Genomic DNA, 16,613 nt, shown 5'->3' on the forward strand with positions numbered 1-16,613 from the left:
TTTTCAGGGACGCATACTATTACAAGGAGGCTGATTTCCCAAGGTAGTAACTCTTTTTAACACTGTTTATAGTAAGCATTTTAAGCTAGGCATTCTCAGTGTCACAGAAGGATGGTGTTTATGCTTCATGTTTCACATACAATGATTTCTGCTGAAACACCACTGTTTATCTATGGTTCCCCAGCAATGGCATCTGACAGAATTTCCTTACTCCCTTACTTCCATGGTGGGAAGCAGAGATAACGTCTGTATTACATTACCCTGCACCACAGGTGACTTGTCATTTCTTTCATTTTCTTTTTAACGGCATTCAAGATGTGGTCCATTTTCTAAAAATGGAGTGTTATTTCAGATAATTTTAAGCTGTGTTAAAATGTATGTCTGAGCTGTAATGATGTCTGGCCCTAGCTCAGGCTGCTTCTTATAGGGCTCTTAGTCATCATGCCTGTTACAGTATGCAAAGTGAGATGGGAATGACAGGAGAAATGCTTTGACTCTCACGGTCTCAGATGATAGTTTCCCTGTCATGTTAAAGGCAGAGCAGATCCTACCATGGACAAAGGGTATGGACTATGTGGAATTCAATTACCTTAACACAGATATTTAACGCCATTTTAGACAGCCCAAGGTATCCAAGGCTTCTGTGCAAGGCTGGCAAATTTGACTCACGACCCAGACAAGGTACCCTAGGGCAGCTAAAATGGCACTACACACTTCTGGTTAGGCACCCAAATCCCATTCAATGGCTCTCAGAGTTGCTTCCAGACCAATTTTAAAGCACCTTCTGTCAAGAGAAGCCTACTGACATATATTACAATGCAACCTGTCCAAACAGACCTCTATTACTTGACAAAAGTGATGGCAACTTGAGACACCTATCTTCTTCAGGAATTCTACTTCCCCTCTTCCCCATGGCTAATGATGTCAAATGCAAGAGAATCACAGAATGGTTGAGATCAGAAGGAACCTTTGGAGGTCGTCTGGTCCAACTCCTCCTGCTCTAGTAAGGTCACCTAGAGCAGGTTGCCAAGGATTGTGTCCAGACAGCTTTTGAATACCTCCAAGGAGGGAGACACAACAACCTCCCTGGGCGACCTGTGCCAATGCTCGGTCACCCTCACAGTAACAAAGTGTTTCCTACTGTTCAGATGGCTTGAACCTCCCACGTTTCAGTTTGTGCCCATTGTCTCTTGTCCTGCCACTGGGCACCATTAGAAAGAGCCTGCCTTCATCCTCTTTGCATCCTTCCTTCCCTCCCTGCTATACATCGATGAGATCTCCCCTCAGCCTTCTCTTCTCCAGGCTAAACAGTCCCAGCTCTCTCAGCCTTTCCTCATAGGAGAGATGCTCCAGTCCCTTCACCATCCAGATCATTAATAAAGATGTTGAACAGGATCAGACCCAGTATTGACCCCTGGGGTACACCACAAGTTACTGGCCTCCAACTAGACTTCATACCACTGATCGCCATCCCCTGAACCAGGCTGTTCAGCCAGTTTTAAGTCCATCTCACTGTCTGCTCAACCAGTCCATACTTCACCAGCTTGCCTATGAGGATCTTATGGGAGACAGTGTTGAATTACTGAAGTCTAGGTAGACAATATCCACTGTTCTTTCCTCATCTACCAAGCCAGTCGTTTCATCACAGAAGGTTATCCATTTGGTCAAGCATGACTTCCTCTTGGGGAATTTATGCTGACCGATGGATGACTTTCCTGTCCTTCATGTCCCTGGAAATGGTGTCCAGGATTAGTTGCTTTACCACCTTCCAGGCACTGAGTTGAGGCTGACTGGCCTGTAGTTCCCTTGGTCCTCCTTCTTGTCCTTCTTGAAGATAGGAGTGACATTTGCCAAGTTGTAGACGAGCACAGGTGAGAGGCCAGCATCGCATGAAGCACTTACCCTGATAGTGAATGTCCTTCCTCCAACTCTGTTCCTGGCCTCAAGAACCACCACACTGACCCCAGCCTCAGACAGCAATTTGGCAGCTGACAAACCTACAAGAAAAAGAGAAAGTACTTTAAAACAAGTGGCAGCAATCAGCCACGTTAATGGTCAAAAACTGAACGAAAGCTTCAGGGTCAGACACTTCAATACTGTTTTCAAACATTCCTATGAAAAGTCAGAAACTTTTCCTGATGTCTTACCACAGAAATCACGTGGCTGCTGCTTAGTTGCACGTCATAACCATCTACATAAGTAGCATTCACAGACCGAAGTTTCCTCCTTCAGGTTAGCATTTTGGCATTTTAAAAACAGTAAAATCTCAGTTATTACAGGACACACATCTTACTCTTCATTTGTGCAGTGCATAGAAAGGCAGAACCTGGCTTGTGGAGCTTGCAGGGCTCAAGTGATAGAAATAATAATAATATACTAAACAGACATGTTCCAGCAAGGTAAGTTTCCAACTTCTTCACTCATCACCCCTGAACTCTATTGCTATCTGTTGTCCTCATTCACATGCAGAAGGAAAGTCTGCTTCACTGTCAAGATTCATTTTAAGCAATGGAGTTTGACCATGGCAATCAGGCTGTATGTAGATACTTTATAAAAGGAATTATGGTCTCAGCAAAAATCATCTAATTATAGGACTTTGTGATGGAGGCACTAGAGACAACTAAAAATTCAATAGGACAGGAGTCCTCTTTGCTTTTGACAAATGCAAGCTGAAATTGTAAAAAGCAATCATGAGTTTGTGAAATCAGATTATCCGATTGCCCTGCAGGCCAATTTGGCACTGAAGCATTGTTTCTTTGGAGTTGTTTCCTCCTTAAGTATACGAAAGCCAGCCTTATTGATCGGAACTTCCAAGATACCCTGCAGTAAGGAATAACAATATTATATTCATGTTTATTACACTACCTTGAAATGTGATTAAAAGCAACTGTTTGTGAGCCTACAAAGAATACATGTCTGAAAAGACCAGAGGAGAGGAATCATTCTGGGCAGCATTAAGTGTACTCATTTGTCTGAGGACAGTGCAGAATAGCCCATAAACTTCTATACACATAATCTTTTAATTGGGAAGTGGAACAGCATTCACTGGAAGTCAGAACTGAGGGAGTTTAATGTCTTACATTGACAAAAATTATACATATGATTTCCATACTCATCTAAAAATAACTTTACATCCTCGCATCATATTGTTTAGATTGCTGCTGGAGCAGAAGTACACTTAATTCTTCCATCTATTTAATATTCTAATTTTTAAAAATACAAGTCATTTGTCAGTGAAGCGAACATCTTATAAATTGATCTAATTTCTTTCAGTAGTTTTTGATTTTTTTTTCCTCATGAAAGTTTATAGAGAATATTTTACAATGGTTTTATAGTTAACTCTTTAATCCTTTTGATGATGGTGTTCTCTTCTTCCTCAATATAAACACAGAAGAGAAGTCTATAATGTTGGGAACATAAACTGCAGTATCTTGTTACAGATATTTATATTCTTTATATAAGGAAAAATTATTTTTCAAAATATACAGTGGTTTTAGCCACAAAAAAAAGGTGGATTTCCTACATATGTAAAATAAAAGGTTGAATTTCTCTATTCTGAGTAAATACCACTAGACACTCAGGCATGAGTGGGTAATTTTTTTGTAAGAAAGTTTACTGTAGATATACAAGTCTTGAAAAAATGCACAGGGCATTCATGTGCTATCCTATGGAACAGGAAGCAGCAAAATATCTGGCCTAGGTATGAAAAATAAAATTATGCAAGTCCTTAGTGCCTAAGACCATCATTTCATGATGTATACGATAGCTACATTCATGCCACAGCTGTTTAGAAAGAATAATGGTTGCACTAGACTGGGTTGGAAGTTAAGCTTACTACTGGTTTATAGCTTAATTGTATGATATATCCAAATAAAGAAGGACTGCTGAAGGATGAAGAACAGGTGGCAATGTCACTGTTTGCTTGTTAAACTGTACTACTTGCACTCCAGCTGTACAGGTTTTTAGTTTCATTATTGTTAACCCAAGTGTCACCGTAGACACTGATTCCAAAAAAAGCAAAGGCTTCAGAGCCACACAGACTGTGAAAGGACAAGAGGTACATTGGGACAGCGATGGCTTACTGGTGACTGGAAGAGGGCCCAAGTCAGAAATAGAAACAATGCAAAATATGTTGATTAAAGATTGTTGCTAAGCATTTATTTGTTTAAAACACGGAAACCATTTTCCTTTAAAATGGAGGACTAGCAACAGCACCCACACACAGGGTATTTCTATGTAGCTGTTTATGGAACCCAACTCTTCAGCTCCTTTCTGGTGTGACCAAATTGCACCAGACACAGGTGCTTCCACAGGTATATCGTAATCATAGAATCGTTAAGGTTGGAAAAGACCTCTAGGATCATCAAGTCCAACCCAATCATCTCACAAGTCATGAAGCCTATGTGCTTTTGGTAGAAAATTAACCTCTAAATGGATTGCATATTTTCTCTTTATATTCTCCAAAACTTTAATTTTCAAGATTCTTGTGACTTTTCCAGTACCCTCTACAGGACTGGACACCAGAGAGAGACCATTTATTTCTGTTCGATCGATAGGGTGAGAATGAGAGAGGGGAAGGAATGAGACTTTCTCCTTTCCAGTTCCTTGTCCCATCTCTGCCTGCTCAGTGCCCATCAGGCTGCACGGAGCCTACCTCTCACCTCCTCTCCAACATCTCTGCTACTTCCCCTGAGGACATGCTGCACCTTTCAGGAGCTGCAGGACCTTCATACCACAAGGGCCTCCCACAACACCAGCACTGCTATAGAGCCATGGCCCTCCGTCACCAGCCACAATGTCCTGTGATTTTGTGGATACCCAGAGTGTCCTGTGAGCACCCCATACCAGGCCAAAAAAAGCACTGGGCTGTGACCTCCCAGGCTGCAGCCAAGACTCACGCAAGATATTTTAAAACATGCCTCCATATGCCTGTATGACTGTGGCACATACATGCCCATCACAGCCGAGGCCGCTCTTGTGCCCCATTGTCTCCTCTACCTCCTCCAAGCATAGCCTAGAGATAAAGCTGCAAACCACCCCAAATCATTGGCCATGCTCCTTCCAGATATCACTCTAATTCTAGGAATTAGAAGTATACTACTTGCATCAGAAAGATAAAGGAGCCTCCCAAAACCATGCCTTATTTGAAGTATCTGGCTGTAGAAATTAACTTCTTATTAGATAAGAATAAGTAAGGCAAGACAACTTATGCATCCTCCACACGGGTTTCTATGGCAATCTCACACCAAGCTCCCGCTGCCTGAAGATGCCATGCAGGAAAGATCTATTCCTATTGATTCCGCAGTGCTATTAAGGACACAGAATTGCTGCTGCTGCTGCTACGGATCATACTGCCAGTGCTTTCATTTCAGAAAACTGTTGCAATCCTATCAAGCAAAGTAGTTTCAAGTGCATCAAAACACTGGAGATATAGTTTAAAAAAAAAAAAAGCCACTAAGATGAATTTATGCCAACCTGCAGACTATCAGACATACACGTAGAGATGCTGAACAATACTGAATTTTGTATGTAGCCTGATGGAAAAGACAACAAAGCACGTCTCTACCTCATAGGAGAGAAAAGTTCATCTCTATAGGAGGTACACAAGACTGGGACTTAAGAGACCTGAGCTTGATTCCCAGCCAAGCCCCATAATGTGGGAGATGTTTCCCTGTTTCGTAGGGAAGCATTTATAAGACTAGTGTTTATGTGAGTAATTCCAAGTTGCCTCAATACTGGAGTTGATACACAGCGTATGAGCAGATACAAGTTCTGTAGCACAAAAAAAGTTTTTAAAAAGTTACTTGATTGGAAATGGGATAGTAATTCTGTAGTAACAGTATAGGATTCTACTTTGCAAAATCTAGGCTCTGTAAATCCAGTACATCAAACAGATTCACTGATACACCGTGACTGGAAGCAAAAATCACCAGCATCTTTCCCAGAGACAGCACTTCTTACGTGGTGTATGCTGAGCATCTCCAAAACATGCAAGAGCAGTGCCCATACAGCATAACAAAGGGCAGTGAAGGGGAGGGATGACAGTGTGATACCATTAACCTTTTAAACTTTCAAACTGAGCCTGCTATGTATATGCTATATTTAGCACACCAAAACAAAGGCAGAGAAAATTACCTGTTACTGCTGAAAAGGTAACCATCTGCTGGTTTTCTCGATGCACTGTTTGCTAACTTGCTAGCTTCTTTGACAAAGTGCATTTGCCTTTTATACATCCACTATCAAACTGAAAATTTACCAAAACCAACCTAATACAACATCCCTTTGTAAAATCCTCGTTAATCCACCCTACTGTACACAGAGTGGGATAAATACATTGTGTAAAAGACTACTAACCCATTATTGCACTGCTGTAGCAGGCTTTAAATTAATAAAATAAGGGGAAAAAAGTCTTTCTGGAAAATCTTTTCATTTTCCTGATCTTAGCAGGAGAATAATTTTTAAACTTTTTTTCTCATAATATGTAAGTAAAGTGAGACAATTGTCACTATATCCTCATTAAAGTTCCACTGTAACAGCATGTTAATATTGGTTTATTTTTACTGTTTCCCTGATGGAAAACCTAACTTTTTCCAAACGCAATTGAGTAATTAAATCTGGCAATGGTCACCTTAGAATCAGCTCTTGTTATTTAACTAGAAGTCTCTTTGCCAAGTAAACGTGAACCTGTCAATAACAGATGCAAAACATTTCTGTCATGACCGCAGGGTAAAATCTCCCTTCCTCACCTCTTTCTTATCCTTCTCCCCCATCCCTGATTTTCTTTTAATTGGAACTTTTGTGCACACCATGGTTTAAAAATATAGTTAAAATACAGCTAAAATGCACTCAGTTACATCAGAATGACCAGAGAAATCGCTAATGGGCAACAACATATCATAGAATCATTAAGGTTGGAAAAGACCTCTAAGATCATCAAGTCCAATCATCAACCCAACACCACACCTCCTAAACCATGTCCCTAAGTGCCACGTATACACGTTTTTTGAATACCTCCAGAGAAGGTGACTCCACCACCTCCCTGGGCAGCCTGTTCCAATGCCTGACCGCTCTTTCAGTAAAGACATTTTTCCTAATACCCAGTCTAAAGCTTCCCTGATGCAACTTGAGGCCATTTCCTCTTGTCCTATTGCTTGTTACTTGGGAGAAGAGACCCAACACCCACCTCACTACAAACTCTTTTCAGGTAGTTGTGGAGAATTGTAAATATAGAGTTGTAGATAGAGAAGGCCAAGAATGAAAGAACTGTTTTCCTTCACAGACTAAGTATTTGAAGTTTTAAAATTGCCACTGAAAATGAAAAAAAAAACCCTAATTACAGCCCCTTAAATTTGCACAAAACAGCAAGAACACACAAGTCTACATTCATTTTTTCATCAGTGTTGCCTAATAACATAACATCACTAACTTTCTGCTTGTTAGAAACTGTATTTTATCTTTCCATATGTTCATTCACAATCCTTGCTGTAGAGTACTTGATACTGGGGATGAGGTTGCATTTATTTATTTTGTCATTTTGTCAATCTTCATTGTTTAAATTTGATGACTGTCATGTCAAAATGTTTTTCAGTTCTCTCATCAATTATTTTTCCCCCCCTAGCAAAAATAAACCAGTTGATTCAGCAAAGATTTCAACCAAAGGATAATAAATATTTTCTATTACAGAGTACATTGTCCAACTGAGACCAAGCCACTCTAACTGATTTCAACAACACCTCTGTCTAAATGCTTTCAACAGACACAAGCCTTGTTCTGAAGGGTACAAAGACAAGTTTCTCATAGACAATGTTAACAGAAACACAGTGGGCAGGAAGAGGGAATTGTATCCCGAGGATGAATCCACTCCTCCATACATACCCACCGTGATTTTCAAGTCCAAAGCCCATTGCAGTAAACAACTCTTCCCCAGAATTACTCTCTCTTCCTCCCCCCAAAATAAAGGCAGAAAAAAGTTAACTAGTATAAGCATGGGGTTACAAATGGAGCATCCTCCTTCCTCTTACATATTTAAATTAGTAGCTTACATATTTAAATTAGTGGTTAAAATTATGACGACTTAACTCTGTCTAGTTTATGGAAACATCTAAAGTAATTACGCACATCTTCTAACTATTGATAACTGTTGTGGTTAATACACAGAATAAATTCCTGTCAGTTAATTGGTGATCTTCGGCTGAATACTTATGTGAAAAAATGTTGCTGCAAAACTATGATCAACATCATTATCACGAATACCAAGAACATCAGCATTGGTATTCCTGGGAAAGACATAATGCCTACCCTATGCTCATTTTTGTTTTGCTAGGATATTTAGAGATCTGTCCTAACTACTTGGCTATTTCTTTTGCTCGCTGGAGTAAATAACACTCTTAAGACTTCAAGCCTACCTAGCTAACAGGAATATTCTTTCCTACCTTTCAACACCTTTCACCTAAGCCTGAGGCATGGTGCAAGATCTATTCCTCAAGGACAAACCATACGTTTACAGCGCTTTTTTAGGACCTCTGAATTTGCTAACCTATGAATCATGCTGGTGTACATTTTGGTTTTGCCAGAAACAAGCCTGAGACATTCTTCATTCAGGAGCAGAACCAGCTGTGACTGTTCAGGCTGCTCCCTGGGTTAGACAATGTTTATAAATGATGTGATTACCATAGAAAACCATGTAAAGAATATGATGAAAGATGAAGAAAATAATAATATTTCTACATCTGGTTATACAGTGAACACATCACAACTATATGTTGGCCAAAACTAAACATCTAGCACTGAGCATAGCACAAAAGAGCATCTTAACCAAAACCCCACATCATAAGGTTTTGCGTATTTGGTAGCAAACCATTAGAACACATTATGATGAAGGCGGCAAATGGAAACTGGTATTTCTGCTTATTTGTGAGTATTGTACATAACGTCCATTACACTTTATATGGGGTCTGATTGTTTTGTTCCTGCTGTAAATTATTCTCATAATGGCAGTCAGCTTGCTGCAGTGCATGGGGAACTGAGAGCTCTGTGAAACATTGCTGTTTACTTCTGCATCCCAAAAAAATGGTTTATCGCAATTTCTGGTACCAAGTGCCAGTATTATGACTGATTATCAGCTTTCCTGTTGGATCTGGAAAGAAAGCGGAAGGAACCAGGTAGCTGGAGCCTAGCACAGGGCAGATGTGATAAACACAGGATACATTTTAGGAACCAGCTATTGCATTCCTACAAGTCAAGTTCTGGGTAAATTTAGGAGTAACAGTAGAAAAACATCTACTGAAAAATACTCCAGATTTACACAGGTGGGACTGATTATATCTTCTACCAGTCACTGTGTATTTGACAGTTTATCTGACACTACCACCCACCAGCAGCTTGGCATGCTGTCAAAACAAACCGAGCAGTATACAACATAAGTTGTGCTGCCATTATAGCAAGCAAGGAAAATCTGCATCTCCTCATTATTCGGTATTTCACTCAGAGACCACAGCCAATGCGTAGGTGGCTTGAGTGGTAAGGTTGTCGATCATGCACCATGGAGCAAGAGATGACGACACATAGCACTCTTCCACGGAGAGGGGTGGGGAAAAAAAAGCCTTAATAGTATATCATATGTTTTATTTCAATATAAAGACTAATTACTACTATTTTTACAACCCAGCTTCTCCTACAATTTATGGCCCTTGGGCCCCTCCGTAAGTTCAATAGAAAACAGTGCTGTTTCCTGCACTTGGCTGGCAAATATAAGCATCCGTTTTGTTGAGCCATTGAGATCCCCTTGTTTTGAGCTAAGAACAAATGTGGTTTTATTTGGAAATGAGAAGTATCCACGTGAAATAATGATAATCTTCAGTGCAAGTTTCAATTACAGCTGTGTTTCCCTTGTGCTTTGTGCTCGTAACACAATGTGCTGAAATTTCTTCCAAAAGATATTTGCATACAAGTTCTCTTGGACTTGCCTGCTTCTGGACATACTTCGTATCTGACACATCTCTAGTTTGCATTATGTAGAAAACCATTCTAAATTCTCCATGCCTTCTCTTGAGAAACTGGGCTTCCAATGTCCAAAATTCACATGTAAGGTGAGGCTAGCATATGAATGTACCCCAAGCTTGCCGCTGAAAAGGTTGGGGTGTTTTGCTTACATTCTTTTTTTGCCAAATTTTGAACTGTTTAAGCTTGAATTTTCAGGGTGTGTTTTTCAGGTTGATTCTTTTTTGCTGGAAAATCTTGGTCAAAATTGGCTGGCTATTTCTAAACCTCCAGGAAACAAACATTCATCTTTGGTTTTGAAAACTGATGGCTTTTTTTTTTTTTTCTCCTATTTTGCAAGTTCTTGCAGCAACTTGAAATTTGGCAAGGAGGTAGCCTTTGAGTCAACATAGCGCATTTTATTATCTATGTGAAAATACGCCCCAATAAGTCAGTTAGAAAGTTTTGAGGAATCACATAGGCAGCAGCAATTTTCTAGATCTCAAAAGCTGAAATATCTCAGGTTTCAGTCAAAACTCTCCAAGCACTTAATGCTGTCCAGTTGTTAATGAGCAGTTCCCAAGGAGTGACTGAGCATCCCGGACCTCCTTGCAACCCATCTCATATCTCAGAACAAGTGGGTATGGTCCATCCTAGAGCATTGGAGCCAAAATCTGGTTTTTCCTGTAATTATGGCCTTAGCTATAGGGGGCAGGTAATGGAGCTAGCATCCTAATTGGTGTGTTAAGTATGGCAGTGACTTGCTGCATAAAAGGGACAACTTCTGGGAGTCATCAATACAGTAGTCAGTCCACACAGAAGATGACAATCTCCCAGCCCTCAACTAGTGTAGCCCCTTAACCCAATTGTCAGAAGACCGTCTGATGGGACATCAGGGTTATGATCCTGCTGATTAATCAGACACACATCCATGGCACATCATGTGTTGCCTGCCAGCCTGCTGTGTTTAACAAACAAGGGAAATAAATAGCCTAAACCAAAATGCACGAGAAAAAGGTCAAAATCAATCCAAACCAGAACACCCTCTTCAGTCCAGTAGAAAACTCCTATAAATAATGGAAACAATATTCAAGGCATACAAATAAGAAGTAACTGTGGGTATGGGAAAAGTCTTTAACTTCAGACATCAGTTTATTTAATATGCTTGAGTATAAAATGCTATAATTAATATTAACTGTATTATGGGGGACACTATCCATTAAGAATGATACAAACATGTGCCTGGGGCCTTTCCTGGCCAACATCAACATTTCTAACGTGCATGCCCATGTAAAGACAGGAATCTAGCCCAAGCTCTGCAGCTCCCTCTCTGTGGGGTCCAAACGTACTTGCTGATGCAGTCTGGGCAATTCAAACATGATTCCACGGGGTACAGCAGACAAATCTCAGCAGTAGGGGCCACGAGAGCCAAGTTCCTCTTCCAAGAGCTTCCACACTGTGAAGCACCCTTTGCAGAAGCTCCCTCCATCCCTAGATTGCAGATTCCTACAGGCAGAGCGGATTCTGTGTCCCTGTGAATGACCACGTACAGCCCTGCGCATACAGAGGCAAGGTGCCTGGGCAAGAAGTGTGCCTTAGGTTGTACAGAAACTGGCTCTCAACACCATGCTTCACTTGAATGAATAGATACCTCCAGAAATGCCAGTCAGGATGGGAGCTTTGTTTTGCAAATATTGTACAAATATTTTAAAAAGCCATAATCTCACCACTGGGAAGCTCACACTTAATATAGCAAGCAGCTTGCTTATACCTGATATACATTTCATGTATTTCTAGTAAAGAACTAGTTTATCCCGAAGTTTCCTATCCTTTCTTGCAAGCATTGGCTAATGAGTATCTAAAATATAGTAGAAGGAGAGGAGACAGTAACCTTATCAGAAGAGGCAATTGCAAATATATCTTCAGAGAAATAAACAGCAGCAAGTCAAGACTGGAGTCAGAGAGACATAGAGGGCAAAACCTTGTCCATACTGGAGCATGTTTTACTATTTGCCTCACCAGAACCAAAATTCTAGATAGAGATTACTTTTTTAAGGACAGAAAGCAGCACTGCCTAACCTCTTGCAGAACTGAGGTGTAGGTGTCTTGGTACAGGAACGGCAGTGACAGAGAAGCTGTGTGAAAAGCAAAACAAACCAAGAGCTGATAGGAATTACAAAGATGGATTAATCATGAAATAAAGCATTTGTTGTTTGTGGTTTTGTTTTTTTTTTTTAAGGCCGTGTTCTTAAAATGAAGCCCGTTCTAATTCATAACAGGCAAACGCCAATTTCTATGCCACTGGCACCGCATAAGGGTTTCCACTAGCAAAAAAATATTCCTGTACCCCAAGTATGTCATGACATGTTTATTCATCTTCCTAATGCCACTGACAAATTTTCAGGGACTGTAATGCTTTGAAATTTCCTGCTTGGCTCCATTTCAGACTCCTCACCAGGCTTTAGTCCAAGGCTTAAGTGTTCTGAAGTAACTTACTGATTCTTGTACTAGTGAGGCAAATACGACTTAGAAACGCTGGAAGCATTTTCCAAAACACTGTTCCAGGTTGGAAAGCTAGAGGAACAACATACCCTCAAGGGAAGAAGAGCTTCTCAGAGCCCTAAAAACCATATTAAGATCACATCACCATCAGCTGCACACAGCATGGGTGGTACTTCCCTAAGGACACTCTGTGCCTGACAGGAGCCTTAAAGATGAAGACCAAATGACACTGTGCTAGCAGGAAAATAGCCAGCATCTGGTGAAAATGGATAGCAAGCAAAACTAGGTCCAATCTCTTCTGTTTGGTGATACTACAGATTATTTACATAATCACATTGTCACAAATAATTATTTAAACAATTACTATTGTTTTAGCAAATGAGATAATGTAGTTAGGTAAACAATTTGCTGTTTTGCGCATTAATTCACTGCAGATTGAAGAAAGGAAAGCCTCTGACTCCTTAATTCTAATGAAAACTAATTTTACCTATAGCTATAATGGTTGTAGTTTCACTGAAGTCACTCAGTCACATAACTCACCTTTTCTAGGTGACTAGTGAAGACTCCCTGAAAATCAAAACCTTGACAAAGCTGCTAACCCAGTATTTATCTGATGGCCAAGCCAAATACAGATTTTCTCTAACACAGCGACATTCTCATCTCAGGTACCATAACAATAATTACTTCTTTTTTCTTTTTTAAGCATGAGGATCAGGGGCCACGATGCACTTGCTAGTGTTGAAGTAGATCTGAAGAATATTTTGGGAAGTATTTCCTAGTAAGGTGTGAAGAGCCCATAGCACTGGGGGAATCTGGCTGGCTGTAGTACAGCTCTTCTCACAGGAACAAAACCTCACCTGTTTTTACAGATATTCCCAGATGTCTTTTTGCAGTGTTTATCAAAAGGATATGATGGCCAGCACTGCAACAGGCACCTAAAAAACCCACAACTTCAAAATACCATCCTTAACGGGATGCAGAAGTCCCAGCCTATATCCCTGCCTTCTCCTGCACCTGTGGACATTATAAAGCCAGTTTTCCTACAGACTCTCTTCTGATGAGCGCGAAGTACCAACCGATGGAAGAAGAAGTAAATACATCCTAAAATAGCGACCTGGATAATTTTTCCTCATTTTTTCCCCACGTGCATCTGAAGCCCCCGGAGACACGATACTCCCGTTCACCACCGCCCACGCCCACAGGCCAGCCGTGGGGACGAGCCTCCCCCGGTCCCGCCGCTCCCAGGCCCCGCGCCGCCCAGCCAAGAGCACCCCGGCCCCGAGCTCCGGTGCTCCGGGACCGCTCCCGGGGTGATGACCCGGGAGAGGCCGGCGGACGCGTGGTGGCCACGCCAGCCCCGGGACCCACCTGAGATGCCGCCCCCGACCACGACCACGTCGTATTTCTCAGCCATGTCGCTGCCCACCGTCCCGGCCGCTGTCGCCAACCCGCCCTCCCCCGGCGGCGGCGGCGGCGGCAGCGGCGGCGGCGGCTCCGACCCGGCTCTGGCGGGCGGACAGCGCCGCGCCGCGCCGTCCCGCCCGCCCTGGCCCCGCCCCTGGGCGGCCCCCGCGCCGCGGCCGCCAATGGGCGCCGCTCGGAGGCGGGGTCTATGTAGCCGCGCCCCCTCCCGCGGCTCGCCCCTCCAGCCCGGCCCGACGGGGCGGTGCGGTGCGAGGGCCCGGCGGAGCGGGGGGCGAAGCTGCTGCCACAGGCTGCCTCCGGGTAAACGTTTTGCCTGGGCCCGGCTCGCTGCCGTCTTTGTTTCCCACCAGCCCGCCCCGGGTGCACCAGAAGGGCTGGAGGCAGATAGGTGTGCCTGTTGCAGGATGCAGCGGCTCTAGCAGCCTGCATTCACTAACCCCTTTTCATTTCCTAAAATTTAGAAGGTATGCTAGCGGCGAGTGTGGGAGAGGAGGAGGTCGGCGGAGCTAGAACGTCACAGGTTACAGCTGTATACAAGCCTCACCTGGTACTAGAATCAAATAGCAATCAGACCATGAGCCAGGGAATGAAGGGTTAACCTTTGCACAACAGTAGTTTCCCAAAGACAATGCCTGAAATAATAACTGGTTGCCAAAATACCAATTTTGTTTGTACTTCTACTATTACGGCTCTGAAACACATGATGGTTGTGCTTTTTCATGCATTCTACAGCTTGTACAATTTTTATTGCCAAAGTGTAAATGTCATCTCTGTGAAGCTAAGTAGAAAAAATAGAGAGCCTGTCCATCCCCTTCCAAGTAAGCACAGGAGACCTTTACCTTTCGCATAATTACAGAAAATCCTAATGCCACTTTATGTTAAATATTGATATAAGTTCTGAGAGTTGCCCAATTCTGCAATCATGTTCCAACTTGGTTATGACCAAAGAATTGAATGAGAGCGCAACACTACAGAGTCGGTGTCCTCAGAAATGCCTTGGCTCTCTTCCAGTGGGAAAAATTAGGGCTTTTGGGTTGTGCTAGTTCTGCCAAATGAGCAAGGCAAACACCTGGTGGAGCAGATCCAGGGGTGGGTCACAAAATTGGTCAGAGGGATGGAACATCTCCTACGAGGACAGGCTGAGAGAGTTGGGATTGTTCAGCCTGGAGAAGACAAGGCTCTGGGGAGACCGTATTGCAGCCTTCCAGCACTTAAAGGGGGCTTACAAGAAAGATGGTTTCAGACTTCTTAGCAGCCCCTGTTGTGACAGGACAAGGGGTAGTGGTTTTAAGCTAAAAGAGGGTAGATTTAGACTAGATACAAGGAAGAAATTTTTTACAGTGAGGGTGGTGAGGCACTGGCACAGGTTGCCCAGTGAGGTAGTAGATGCCCCATCCCTGGAAACATTCAAGGTCAGCCTGGACGGGGCTCTGAGCAACCTGATCTAGTTGAAGATGTCCCTGGTCATTGCAGGGGCGGTTGGACTAGATGACCTTTAAAGGTCCCTTCCAACCCAACCCATTCTATGACAACAGTGACTGAGGGCAGAAACATCTATGAAATCATTAAGCTCCATGAGGATCAACAATAGAAGAGACAGAATAACAGATCTTCTTCCAAAGTAACACCAGGTACGTTAAAAAGTAAAGATGTGTAATGCTAACTAAGTGTGTTGCACTAGCTGCAGACACACAAGTGCTAGGTGCTATAGCAAACAAGAACAACAACAAGATCCCCATGGCTCTGAGAGATTGTCTGCTGATGCAGAAACTCATTATCGCTGAGATTGCTGCTGCTTGCATGCCAGAGTAAAGTGAGCAAAAAGGGGATGGTCCAAGACTGTGAGAGTGAAGTGTATTCTGGAACAGAAAATGTAACGTACCAACAGCTGTCTGCACTAATTGGGGAAGAAAGTCTCTGCTTCTTGGGGGTGATAAGGATACCCGCTCTCACAGCTCAGCTGACTCCATTGAGCAGGTCACAGGGAATCTGATGAATAAAAAGCTTCACCAAGCACACCTCCCTCAGAATCTAGAAGCCAAGTTTGGAGGAAAACAACACAAACATCCTCTGTGATAAGAACAGGAAACATGTGTGTGTCTAGATAACTTGCTGATAGATAAACTTGCCAAAAGTTGTCTAGTGGTAAAAGGAGCTGCAACAGTCTTGTTAGAGAGCAATAGAGATTCAAGTGGTTTTACCTAGAACAGCTTTAACAATGAGAGATGACATCAAAGTGCGTGTTGTACATATTGTGGTTGCCTCAAACCTTGGAGTAGAGGGCTACCAAGGATTACCTCTGGCATTGGCAGCCTCCAGGGGTAGCAATGGCTGCCATAACCCCATAACTTCTAAGCCCTTAGCACCTGTATGATACGAATAGGAGACCTCGGAATAATTCTCGCTTGACTCATACAGGTCTGCAGACATCTACGATTTGGGAAAAAAGCAAGCAGATACAGAAGTCTTGCTTGAGAACAATGGGACAAACTGGGGACTTGCTGAAAATGCAAGAATCAGGGAAGGAAGTAGGTGATGTGTCACACTGAGAGTGAGCCTCCTATGACCACATTTTCAAAGATAAATTTGAAATGTGTTAAGAAATCAACAGAAAATAAAGAAATGGCACACTTTACAGTAAAGGAAATTTTATTCCAAGAAGATAAAATTTTATTTCAAAAGAAGCTAATTGTTGCTCAGAACAGAGA

The 16,613-nt window shown here is 42.4% G+C and overlaps 1 protein-coding gene across 1 annotated transcript in view; it reads right to left on the reverse strand.

Moving 5' to 3' along the window:
- Window positions 1-13,954, reverse strand: part of LOC104041217 (amine oxidase [flavin-containing] A) — a 40,024-nt gene extending 26,070 nt beyond the window's left edge. Inside the window, exons 1-2 of the mRNA XM_064473071.1 lie at window positions 13,849-13,954; window positions 1,903-1,997 (exon numbers count right to left, since the gene is read on the reverse strand). Of these exons, the coding sequence (XP_064329141.1) occupies window positions 1,903-1,997; window positions 13,849-13,894 (141 nt within the window). The 5' untranslated portion in view covers window positions 13,895-13,954. The remainder of the gene's footprint in view (window positions 1-1,902; window positions 1,998-13,848) is intronic.
- Between the last annotated feature and the right edge of the window lie 2,659 nt (window positions 13,955-16,613).

The sequence above is a fragment of the Phalacrocorax carbo genome, chromosome 1, assembly GCF_963921805.1.
Source record: "Phalacrocorax carbo chromosome 1, bPhaCar2.1, whole genome shotgun sequence".
NCBI classification, from domain to species: domain Eukaryota; kingdom Metazoa; phylum Chordata; class Aves; order Suliformes; family Phalacrocoracidae; genus Phalacrocorax; species Phalacrocorax carbo.